We start from the raw sequence: 12,421 nt of genomic DNA, 5'->3' as shown, positions 1-12,421 counted from the left end.
CATCGCGGCAGGTCCTGGACGCTGAGGAGGATGGAGTCGACGACGTCCTTGTCATAGGAATCCTGCTCCCGCTCCTCCGGATCGTCGGCGTTGCTCCCCATCAAGCCGGAGCCGCATGAGACGTCGCTGGGGCTGCGCACACCCAGCGCCGGGATCGTCATCAACGAGCCTGACGCTTTTTCCTCCCGCCTCCTGAGACCAAAGACAAAGCCTGGATTCCTGCCCGTCAAGCAGGAACACCTTGCCATGGCCGTCGACGATGAGGCCGCCCTGAAATGGGCGCGGGACGACTATGTCCGGGAAGAAATGGAGCACCAGCGCGACGTCATGGAGGAGATTGCCGCCCGTCACCGCGGCCACGGCCGCAAGGAGGGCGGCGTCGTCATCCTTGACAAGAGCTACGAGAAGGCGCCGACGCCCGTTTGCCTCGGCGACCCATGGCACGGGAACAACAAGGACGACGCTCCAGCGGGCGGTAACGACGACGACGGCGACGACGACTACACCGCCTTCTACAAGCTCCACGGCATATAGAAGGCGACGACGACGGGCGGCAATGGCGGGCGATGATGACTTTAGCTTAGTTTAGTTTTAATTTAATGTTTAATTATGTTTTTTTGTAGTTTTTGTATAATTTTTAATGAAGCTATGAATTTCGTATGAATTTGATTGGGTTTTGGTCAAATTTGGGGTGTTTTTTTAAACCCTTTCGGGCTATCATAGAGGAGAGGGGGGGGGGGAGGGGGGCGACTGCGAACCCGAGCCTCCCAGGGTGATTTTTTCACCGTCGCGCTCTAGAAGGCGCTATTTCACGTCCAATAATGCTAGACCTATAAAGACTTACAAATGTTTACTTAACCTTCCAAACTAATTCTTCTCTTCCTCCTAATTTTCAATGAGGGTGGGGCCACTCATGCCCCAATTACTAATCACAATACTATACATCAGTTTGTACGTAAAAATTTGAAGTAATCATTTGTAGATGTAGCATTACTCATTTTACGCCCTGAGGGACGAACGGCTGGAGATACTCTTATTCGTTCTTGTAAGAGCATCTCTAGTGGATCCTCTATATGAAGGTGTACAGCAAACATATAACATCCCAGCAATATTTTACCCTCCAGCGGCTCGTGTAAAACGACGTGTACACTATCCACGCCCATCCACGACGGTAGGAGGCGTGGAAGTAAACACGAGCCAGCCACGCTCGTGGATCGTGTAAATCGCTAGATCTGGCATGCGGGCGGGGTGCAGGCGGCGCTGTGCGGGGCGGGGTGCGGGGTGCGGGGCGGGGTGCGCTGCGGGCGGCGGGGTGCGGGGCGGGGTGCGTTGCGGGCGGCAGGGTGCGGGGCGGCGCTGCGGGCGGCGGGGGCGCTGCGGGGTGCGGGGTGGCGCTGCGGGGCGGCAGGGTGCGGGGCGGGTGCGTTGCGGGCGGCAGGGTGCGGGGCGGCGCTGCGGGCGGCGGCGGCGCTGCGGGGTGCGGGGTGGCGCGGCGGGCGGCAGGGTGCGGGGCGGCAGGGCGCTGCGGGCGGTAGGGTGCGGGGCGGCAGGGTGCGCTGCGGGCGACGGGGTGCGGGGCGGGGTGCGCTGCGGGCGGCGGGGTGCGGGGCACGCCGAGCTACCTACTGCTGCTGCTCCACCTGCTGCAGGGTTTCGGCTTCGGGTACTCGTCGGAGACGAGGTTGGGCCCGTCGCTGTGGTGGCCCATCGGTCACCCTAGCGGTGGGAATGGAACGAGGGAGGCACCCTCGAGTCCATGGACATCTTGGATGCCACGGGGAAGGCTGCCGGCGACGAGGGAGACGGCTGCAATGCGGCGAAACTTCCGTGTTTCTTGTTCTCTGAACCTCTCTGCACTACTGAATCTCACCTAAAGCTTATCTTGCAGAGGGGGAAAGAAGGAGGGGAATATATACGTCCTAATTTACACGTTTCATTGAAAAATTATGACATGTATAATTTAACAACGTGTATCTAACGTATATATGAAGATATATACGTTCAAATTTACACCATCCATTAGAGATGCTCTGATGAGGCAGCTTATGTTCTAGCAAAGTCAGTTGAATATGATGTAGAGTCCTAGTGGTTTAATGTGTTTCCTGATATTATCAGGACCATTGTTCGTACTGAACAAATCTTATACAGAGCTGCCTTTTTGTCTAAAAAAGCGACGTCACGCTTCCCCCGCCTCATTCCTCTCCGTCCGTAGGTACCTCTGCAGTCACCTCGCTAATCCTGGGTTGGATGCGACACCCTCCCAGCTGGGTCCAGTTTGTTTCTGCCTGGCACCAGGCGTCAGCGGGGCAACGGACCCCAAAAGGCAGCCGCTCCGCTCGAAAAAAGAAAAGAAAAGAAAGCAGTGCAGCCACTCCTCCTGCCCGCTAGCGCGACGCCACGCAGTCAGTCTGGGCAGGTCCTCCTATCCGCCGTATCCGGTTCACCCGATTCGACTCCACCCGAACCCCTAATCCCTCTCCCACCAGGCCACCACCATGGCCGACGACCCCGCCTCCGCCCGCTCCTCCTCCTCCGCCGCGGACGAAGACGAGGAGGGCACCGACAGCGACGCCTCCAATAACTCCCACCCACCCGCCGCCCTGGAGGCCCCGCTCCCCGACTGCCCTGCCCCACCGCCTTCAGCCCCCGCTGCCGATGCCGCTGCCACTGTCTTCCCCGAACCAGCCGGCCCAGTTTCGCCGCCTCCGCCGCAGGGGGCGGGTGCCGCGGCGGCTGTTCCAGAGGCTGTGGACGGACGAGGAGGAGTTGCTCATCCTGCGCGGGTTCCTCGAGTTCACGTCGCGCCGGGGCACCGCGTTCGCGTCCCACCAGTACGACACGGGGCCCTTCTACGAGGAGATCCGCCGGAAGCTCTCCTTCGACTTCTCCAAGAACCAGCTCATCGAGAAGCTGCGCCGCCTCAAGAAGAAGTACCGCGTCTGCGCCACCCGCATGGCGTCCCAGGGCGCCGCCTTCGCCTTCAAGAGCGCGCACGAGGGCGCCATCTACGACGTCGCGCGCCACATCTGGCGCCCCGCCTTCAAGCGCGACGGCGCCGGGGGCGACGCCTCGGACGAGGACGACATCAACCCCGCAGAAGCAGCAGCAGTTGCAGCAGCCGCCGCTGCTGCCGCCGCTGAGCCGCCTGCTGCGGTCGAGGAAGGTGGCGGCGGAAGCGCGTCTGCGCACACCCCCAGGGGCAGGGGTTCGCGGCGTGGAAGGAAGAGGACGGCGCAAGAGATGGAGGCGCACGCATTCCCTGCAACTCCTGCTCCGATGTTAACCGATGTGGCTCAGGAGCCAGCTGTGGCTGCGTTCGAGAGTTCCGTGCCGGTGATTGCGCAGCCACCTTCAGTGCCGGCAGCACCATTGCCTCCTTATCCAGTGACAACCAATGGCCCCTCTGAAGCTCATGTCAGGAGTATCCTGTCACCGCTGCTCAAGGAGCTCATCAGCTCGGTTGCTGTTCCTGGGCAGAACGTACCAGGATTGGGATTGGGCATGGGATTCGGGGGTGCTGATATTCTTGGCGCTGGTCTTGGGGTGGCTGGACTGAGCCCTCGGGTGCCCGGGGATGACAAGTGGAGGCAGCAGCAGGTTCTTGAGCTGGAGGTCTACCTCAAGAGGATTGAGCTTGTCCGGGAGCAGGTCATGGCGGCGCTACAACAACTCAGGTCATCACAAAGCTGATTACCTCGTATTGTGCTGTAAAAAATCTCCGATTCGGAGGTAACATTTTTTCTCTAAAGAGTAGCGAGTATTTGTTTACTGTCAATGCGGCATTGGAAAAGGCATACATACAGAGTTGGTGGTGTGCTTCTCGTTATACGCTTGGCCACTTGGGCCGCTTAGTTGCATTACATGTACTTGTCGTCATAAGGTTAGGGATGGCACTTTGATCTGTAGATGGGATGGTGATCAAAGTTTGTCATTGCTTGTAGCTCACTTTATTCTAGGGATGTGATGAGTCGTATAAGTCATTCGAGAAATGCAGTCAAGGGTTTTGAGTCTCGAGATTTATGGCCTGCAAGTCGTAATTTGACATTTTTTTTTCTAATGACAAAAGAGTAACAAGAGAAAGGAAACTGAAAACAATACTAATACATGTGCTGCCTGGAGCACGGCGAATCGATGATCCTTCAAACTCGTGTGATTTCGTTTCACCAATGCATCCATCTTCTGTGGTGTTTCTTCTGTCATCCAGTTTGAGTCAATTCTGTTTTGATTAAGCTGTTGACAGACTGCACACTCCCTTATCTCGGCTCGTTTTAAATAAGTTCCTTTTCATTGCCCTTTCGCATAGACGGAGTGAACTTTGAACCACCAATGTAAACTCATCAGGTAACCATCAATATCCACAAATAGTGAGCTTTTATTATACTTTATATATGCCACTAGTAGTATTGACAGACTGAAGCATCATACTCGAAGTAAGCCGTCGTGTTACAATGGAAAAGGAACCATCACTGTACGAAAAGAAAACTCCAACGACACGACAGACCGCCATACATACTCCTCTTGCAGGACGACGATGAACCAACGGCTTACTGGATGCCGCATTCTCCTCCGCCTCCGCGTGACCTCTCTTGGTAGCAGGCGTATCCCAGCGGCGGCGCGCGCACGCCGTAGCCGTAGCCATTGCTGTAGTAGTGGCAGCTGGGCAGGCCGCAGGGGCTGGAGTGGCAGCCCGGCGTGCAGCGGTACCCGTGGTTGTACGACGGCGTCCCATTGTCGCCGCAGTCGTCGCAGCACGGCTCCTTGCAGGCCTCCTCGCACTTCTCCTTGCAGGCCTTCTCGTACTTGTCCTTCCAGGCCTTCTCGCAGGCCTCCTGACAGGGGCTCTTCTTCTCCTTGGGCTTGTCGTCCTCCACGCTGATGACAGTCGCGGCGAAGCACGACTTCCTGAGCTTCTGCACGACGCGCACCGGGTCGACGGTGCCGACCACCGTCAGGGTGCACTTGTCCTGGTCAATGTCCATGGACTTGATCCCTGGAAATTGCATACATTTTTTTATTTTTTTTGAAACAAAATTGCATACATTTGGTAAATAAGAAGATAGTATGGGTTGGAACTTGGAACTTGAAGGTAGATAGGTACCCTCGAGCTTGGCAACAGTTGACATGATCTTGCTCTTGCACTTCTCCCCGATGAGATCAGCTCTGATCACGATCTTCTGCTGGCCATTCACAAGTGAAAACACGAGCGATCAGCACAAGTGTACATGATTATCAAAAAGCACAAGTGTACAGCTTCAAGTTCACTCGACGGAACCCCAAACACATACGGAGTACAAGCAAAACGAATGAACATGATCGCTAGTTACCTTGGACATTGTGAACCTGTGATTTGTGAGCTAGCTAGCCGTGAGCCTGTGACGCCCTTGGACTTGTTGGGGACTCTAGCGTGTGCAGAGGAAGACGCTTTTGTGATGCAGAGCCTGTCCGCTTCCAAGCCGTTTATATAAGGTGGCAGTCAACTCTGCAACAGCCATGTTGGCTGGACTGGGGCTTGGTCATACTCCTACGTAGGTGCACCGTGCACAGTCCTACTGCTACTTGCGTTTAAGCTAATATCTTAGTACCACTACAAGTATAACGAACTCCTTTCTTAATACAAGATGTTGCAATTTGCAGTTAAACCGCGGTTCCTAGAACGCACTGCCCTTTGTTTGTTTCTGGTTCATCCATACGTTGCAAGTGTCAAAGTCACTGGTTTAACTAGTCCCAACACGTTTGCGTTTCAATCATCAGAAAGATGGACAGACATGCCGTGTATGTAGCCGGAGAAATCAAGTGACGCTGCTGCAAGTTGTATACAGTGGCAATGACGAGAATCAAATCAACTCATATGCCATAACACCATTGGCTAGGACTTGGTCGTGCTAATCGTTGTACTTCTACTGGTTGAAAGATTGTTTTCTTATAACATGGTTGTTGCACTATAGTTCCCGGTTCGAGTTTTGGTCCTTGTTACTCTGCACCAAACGTTGGATAAGTTCATAAGTGCAAAAGTTGCAAGAAAAACTCAGTTCTACTAAATAGCAAAAACCAAATGCATATCAGTGCCATCTTTCAACTAAGACTCAGCTTAGCAAAATTAATACACACCCTTCAAATTTAAACTACCGCCTGGAATGTCGAAGCTAAAGCCATATTTTTACAGGTACCGGTGCTAATGGTTGGTTGATGTTCTGGCGGTTCACCGATTCTCCACTGAAACACGTGAGAGCAAATATAATAACAGGCTTATACTCCACTTACATGATGTTTTTGCCTATGTGGATGGAGGATATAGATATGCAAAGGCAAGAGCATCTATAGCCGGATCCTCTATTTCATCCTCAAATGTGTGAAACCTTTGTTCGATTAGTGTCCAGTCAAAAAAGCATCATGTAAGTGATTTTTGAACTAACTGGAGTACTTTAGATCAAGACCAAATCTAGGGACAATGTGATGATGTTCGGTCACGTTCGGATAGTGCTCCGCGTCAGTTTCAACAAACATACACTCCCATCTGCAATCATCATGGCGAGAAGAACACGACGACAACGATATCCATCATGCGGACGCGACCCCGTCGATGAGGAAGGTTGTCGGAACTCGTAGGTGGCGAGGTTGATGTGCCCAATCGGAGCCGCGCTAGAGCGCGCGCGCTGCGACTGATGTGCCCGCCCGTGGCTTCGCCGGAGTTCACGGGCGGGTGCAAGCATGGGGTAATTGTGAATGTAGCAGAGGGTCGTGTGGACGAGGGGGGAGAGTGGGTAGTAAGAGAAGATTCGATGCCATGCGCATCAGATGGCTCACGAGGTGACCGGTCGGACGTCTAGCATCGTCTAATAAAACACCATTGGAAGACCCATATCAGTTTTTTTTTGTGAATCACAACACACTTTATTGCAGAAGTTCAATGTTTACAGGGATGCTAAATGAGCAAGTGGTGCATCAAACCACACATGCCGACCTACATCAAGAGACATAGCCATACAAGCTAGTCTATGAGGCTCCCCATTACATTCGCGATGTTCATGACTAAAACGGCATGCCCCAAATAATCTGCTTCGCTCTTTGATCTCTTGAAACACCATGCAATGTCCATCAAGGTTCTTTCACGCTTCTATTTCACGGACGACTCTCAGATAGTCAGTAGCCACATGTATTCTTTCCATGCCTAGATCGACGCTTAATGCTAGTGCTTCTCGACAAGCTAGTGCCTTCAAGGTTTCTACATTTGTGATGTCCTCAAACACGACTGCCGAGGCCCCCCGGAAGCGCCCATGTTCATTACGACACACGCCCCCCTACGGCTCCTCTGAACCACGCCTTTGCCACGACTCCATCAACATTGATCTTGCAATGTCCTATTGGTGGCGAAATCCAACGAGGCATTGTCCTGGTTAGTGCATGTCCCGGCTTAAGCCTTCACCTCTAGCCCCTTAATATCCTCCAAATATCTGCTAATGAATAGATGCGTCGACAACGGGCTCTGAAATTCGTGTTCATGAATAGCTCTACGCCTTGCATACCGTATTGCCCATAGTGTGATCAGTACCTCGACAAATTTCTCATTGGACAAGGTCTCGCTCATCCCGAATAACCATAGTTTTGCATCCGGTGTTTCATCCCCATATATTGGAAGAGAAGAATCATCATCTCGCAATGGCCACACTTTTTTCCATGTTACAATCAAGCAGAGAATGCATCCATGTGTCATTTGCTGCATTACACTCATATCAGTTGAGTACAGAAAACGCACAAAACACATAAATGAAAAAAGCCCACTAAATGGCACAAGGCCGTAGGTCCAACAACCCACATATGGCTTGCTCACATGGCATGAGCCTGTTACAAAACTGTTGACACACGAACACGTCACGTGTGCCCTCGATGCTGGGGTGATGCACCACATCTCATGTCGAAGGAGATCTGACCGACAATGTGATACACAAGACAGTCGGCGGATGATTTTAAAGACCCGAAGCCCCACACGCCCAGGATGGACCCCGTCAGGGAGTGTGGTGGCTATGGGCTGCCCTAGGCCGACTCGCTTGGCCCCTAGAGCCTTGAGGATCGCTGCCCTTCAACAAGAAGAACGAAAGAAGAACGAGAGAGAAAGAACAAGGGAGATATGTAAAAACTAGGGCAAAAAGTAGTAGATTGTTTTGTTCGATTGTGTGTTGTTTTAATCGGCCGCCACCTCCACCATATAAGAGGCGGCTGGACTTTTCGTACAAGCAAAGGACTCATCTAGGCTTTCCTTACAAGAAAAATACATCAAATCACGTCCTAGAGGGTCAAACAGTTCGCGCGACCCATCAGACAACTTGTATGATCCCTTGGGCGACCTTGCGCCATCCATCAGACAGCTTGCGTGATCCCTCACGAGACCTCGCGCCATCCATCACACAATTGTCTAATCCCTCGCGCCAATTTCACCTTGTGGTAGGACCGTACTCCGATGACTCTAACTTTTGCATACGATCCCCGATCGACATGATTTTTATATTAAAATCGATCGTTTCGATGAGACAAAGACAATTCCTGTTGAACATTTTCCCATATGAGGCTGTCTTGTGGGCTTAATCGGCTGAACAGTACTCTGAATATGAAATCTCAGCACTTCGAACACAGTTTCGGCCTTCGAGATGAGACCGGTCAGCGATGGCCCAAACTTCATAAATGTTCATGTCAACACCATAAAACCTTTTCATTTGGAGCATTTCTTTATTTGAATTCATCTTAATAAGATTTTCTTCCGTGCCAAAATCTGGTGTCAACACATGCCCCCTGTTTTTCGGCAAAGTTTGTATGCCGGAAAATAATCAGCAATGCATTTGTTCTAAGGATGATGTCAACACTCCATCGATCATTTATATATGCTCAGGGAGATAAATCTATATCGGCCATGTTCACTTAAGCTTCTTGCCACACACTCGGGTGGTATTTTTTTAGATACTTGCCATTGAGAGCTCGAGGTAGCATTATCCCTTGAATTGATTCCACCAAATATGAGTTTCGAGGAACTACCCTTGTAATCTTAAAGGACCTTCCCAGTTTGGAGACCACTTCCCAAATTTTCTATCTCTTGAACCAACCGGTAGGATCACTTCCCACACGAGACCGCCAACTTGAAAATTCTTCAATTTGGCCTTTTTATTATAAGCCCTTGCCACTCTTAACTTGTCTCTCAACTTTATCTTATAAGATTCGGCAAATTCTCTAACTTGATGTGACACGAAAGATGAACCTTGATCTGTAGTTAATGTTTGCGGAATGGCGAATCTATGAATAATGTGCTCGGTTATGAATTGAATTACCTCTGTATGTGTCATGTTCTGGAGAGGTATTGCTTCAGACCATTTAGTGAAGTAATCGGTTGCCTCCAATACGAACCAATGCCCCTTTGAAGAAGACAGATGGATTTCTCCAATGAAGTCTGAACCCCATTCTCTAATGGGCCATAGTTTGACAATAGGATGTAACATGGCAGCAGGAGCCAATTGAAAATCACCAAACTTTTGTCAGGCTTCACATGCTTTATAATATCTGAAGTAATCATTAATCATCGTCGGCCAATAGAACCCAACACGACACAACAACCACTTCATCTTGGGAGCCGACTGATGAGTTCCACAAATACCTTCATGTACCTCTCCCATAGCAATTCTAGCTTGGTCTTCGTCCAAGCACTTCAAAAGAATATCATCAAGTGTTCGATGATAAAGTTCATCATCCACATATTTGAAAGCCATACGCCGTACAACCCTGTCCACCCTTTCACTTGGATCACACAAGTAATCAATAATGTGTTGGGGAACGTTGCATGGGAAACAAAAAATTTCCTACACACACGAAGACCTATCATGGTGATGTCCATCTACGAGAGGAGATTTGGATCTACGTACCCTTGTAGATCGCACAACAGAAAGCGTTGAGAAATGCGGTTGATGTAGTGGAACGTCTTCATGTCCCTCAATCAGCCCCAAGAACCGCCCCACGAACCGTCCCGCGATCCGTCCCACGATCCGTTCCGATCTAGTGCCGAACGGACGGCACCTCCGCGTTCAGCAGACGTACCGCTCGACGATGATCTCGGCCTTCTTGATCCAGCAAGCAAGACAGATAAGTAGATGAGTTCTCCGTTAGCGTGACAACGCTCCGGTGGTGGTGAGGATCTATTCCTGCAGGGCTCCGCCCGAGCTCCGCAGAAATACAATCTAGAGGTAAAACTATGGTGTCTAGATCTGAGTTGCACGTGGCAAAAGTTATCTCAAATCAGCCCTAAAACACCACTATATTTAGGAGGGAGGGGGGGAGGAGGTTTGCCTTGAGGGCCAAGCCCTCAAGGGGTGTGCCGGCCAAGGGGGAGGTGGACTCCCACCCCAATTCTGTTTGGGGGAAGGAGTCCACTCCTTCCTTCCCACCTCCTCTTTTTCCTTTTCTTTTTCTTTTCTTTTTAGTATTTCTATAAGTGGTGCCATGGGCCTCTTAGGCTGATTCCACCAGCCCACTAGGGACATGTGGCGCCACCCTATGCCCTTGGGCTCACTCCCGGGTGGGTGGGCCCCTCCCGGTGAACTCCCGGAACCCATTCATCACTCCCGGTACACTGCCGGAATTGCCCGAAACTTTCTGGCAACCAAAGGAAACCATCCTATATATCAATCTTCGTTTCCAGACCATCCCGGAAACCCTCGTGACGTCCGTGATCTCATCCAGGACTCCGAACAATATTCGGTAACCACACATATAACTCAACTATACTAAAACATCATCGAACCTTAAGTGGGCACACCCTACGGGTTCGAGAACTATGTAGACATGCCCCGAGGTACTCCTTGGTTAATATCCAATAGCGGGACCTGGATGACCATATTGGATCCTACATATTCTCCAAAGATCTTATCGGTTGAACCTCAGTGTCAAGGATTCATATAATCCCGTATGTCATTCCCTTTGTCCTTCGGTATGTTACTTGCCCGAGATTTGATCGTCGGTATCCGCATACCTATTTCAATCTCATTACCGGCAAGTCTCTTTACTCGTTCCGTAATACAAGATCCCGTGACTTACACTTAGTCACATTGCTTGCAAGGCTTGTGTGTGATGTTGTATTACCGAGTGGGCCCCGAGATACCTCTCCGTCACACGGAGTGAAAAATCCCAGTCTTGATCCATACTAACTTAAGGACACCTTTGGAGACACCTGTAGAGCACCTTTATAGTCACCCAGTTACGTTGTGACGTTTGATGCACACAAGGTATTCCTCCGGTGCCACTGAGTTACATGATCTCATGGTCATAGGAACAAATACTTGACACGCAGAAGACAATAGCAATAAAATGACACGATCAATATGCTACGTTCATAGTTTGGGTCTAGTCCATCACATGATTCTCCTAATGACGTGATCCATTTATGAAGTGACAACACTTGCACATAGTGAGAAAACCTTGACTATCATTGATCAACTGGCTAGCCAACTAGATGCTTGCTAGGGACGTTGTTTTGTATATGTATCCACACATGTATCTATGTTTTCATTCAATACAATTATAGCATGGATAATAAACGATTATCTTTAAACAGGAAATATAATAATAACTATTTATCATTACTTCTAGGGCATATTTTCAACATAATGGGCTTCCTCCAGTCTAGATTTTTACATGTACTAGATTTTTTGTTAGTGGCCGACTCTAGTCAACTAGTCCTCACAAGTATTGATAAAACCGAGCATCAACTTTTAGGTATAAAATAAACCGTGAGCAACGCCATCAACCAGATGTCAGCTTCGCCAACACGATGCATTCTCAGGGCGATATGGAAATATCGGCCGTGTGTCCTCATCTTAAAGGACCTGGAGAACCCGTCCACCAAAGTTTGAATAGGCGAAAATAAAGGACCTGGAGAACTCTTTTGCCCTTGTTTTGGACTCTAATTTGCATGATTTGAATGGAATTAACCCGGACTAACGCAGTTTCCACCAGAATTGCCATGGTGTTGTTTTTGCGCAGAAATAAAAGTTCTTGAAATGACCTGGAAATTTACGAGGATTTTTTGTGGAATATATAAAAAATACTGGCACAAGAATCAACCGGAGGCATGGAGCGAGGAGCCCACAAGCCCAGGAGGCACGGCCCCCTGGCCGCACCTAGCAGGCTTGTGGGGCCCTCGGGGCTACGCCGCCTCCAACTCCAGCTCTATTTAGTCCCTTTCGCCCAGCAAAAAAAATCAAGGAGAAGAGTTCATCGCGTTTTACGATACAAAGCCGCCGCCACCACCTGTTCTTCCTTGGGAGGGCAGATGTGGAGTCCGTTCTTGGCTCCGGAGAGGTGGAATCGACGCCGTCGTCATCACCAACCTTCCTTCATCGCCAATTCCATGATGCTCTTCATCGTTTGTGAGTAATCTCATCGTAGG

At 50.4% G+C, this 12,421-nt stretch overlaps 2 protein-coding genes across 3 annotated transcripts; one reads left to right on the top strand and one right to left on the bottom strand.

Moving 5' to 3' along the window:
* The first annotated feature begins 2,351 nt into the window (after positions 1–2,351).
* Positions 2,352–4,014, top strand: LOC123398021 (probable transcription factor At3g04930). Its single transcript, XM_045092534.1, is given in 2 exon segments — positions 2,352–2,725; positions 2,727–4,014. Coding segments are annotated over 2 exon segments (1,194 nt in total). The 5' UTR covers positions 2,352–2,495; the 3' UTR covers positions 3,691–4,014.
* A 91-nt stretch (positions 4,015–4,105) lies between these two features.
* Positions 4,106–5,598, bottom strand: LOC123398022 (heavy metal-associated isoprenylated plant protein 39-like). 2 transcript variants are annotated; one of them, XM_045092535.1, is made up of 3 exons: positions 5,325–5,598; positions 5,099–5,177; positions 4,106–4,990 (listed from the first exon to the last, which is right to left on the bottom strand). In XM_045092535.1, exons 1-3 carry the CDS (start codon positions 5,331–5,333, stop codon positions 4,545–4,547), a joined length of 534 nt encoding a protein of 177 aa, XP_044948470.1. In that variant the 5' UTR covers positions 5,334–5,598; the 3' UTR covers positions 4,106–4,544. The 2 variants fall into 2 exon arrangements, with proteins under 2 accessions (XP_044948470.1, XP_044948471.1); XM_045092536.1 differs by having other exon boundaries at positions 5,099–5,174; positions 5,325–5,596.
* Between the last annotated feature and the right edge of the window lie 6,823 nt (positions 5,599–12,421).

The sequence above is a fragment of the Hordeum vulgare genome, chromosome 5H (assembly GCF_904849725.1).
Source record: "Hordeum vulgare subsp. vulgare chromosome 5H, MorexV3_pseudomolecules_assembly, whole genome shotgun sequence".
NCBI lineage: Eukaryota > Viridiplantae > Streptophyta > Magnoliopsida > Poales > Poaceae > Hordeum > Hordeum vulgare.
The sequence above is the reverse complement of the archived record's forward strand: the minus strand, read 5'-3'. Positions and strand labels throughout refer to the sequence as shown.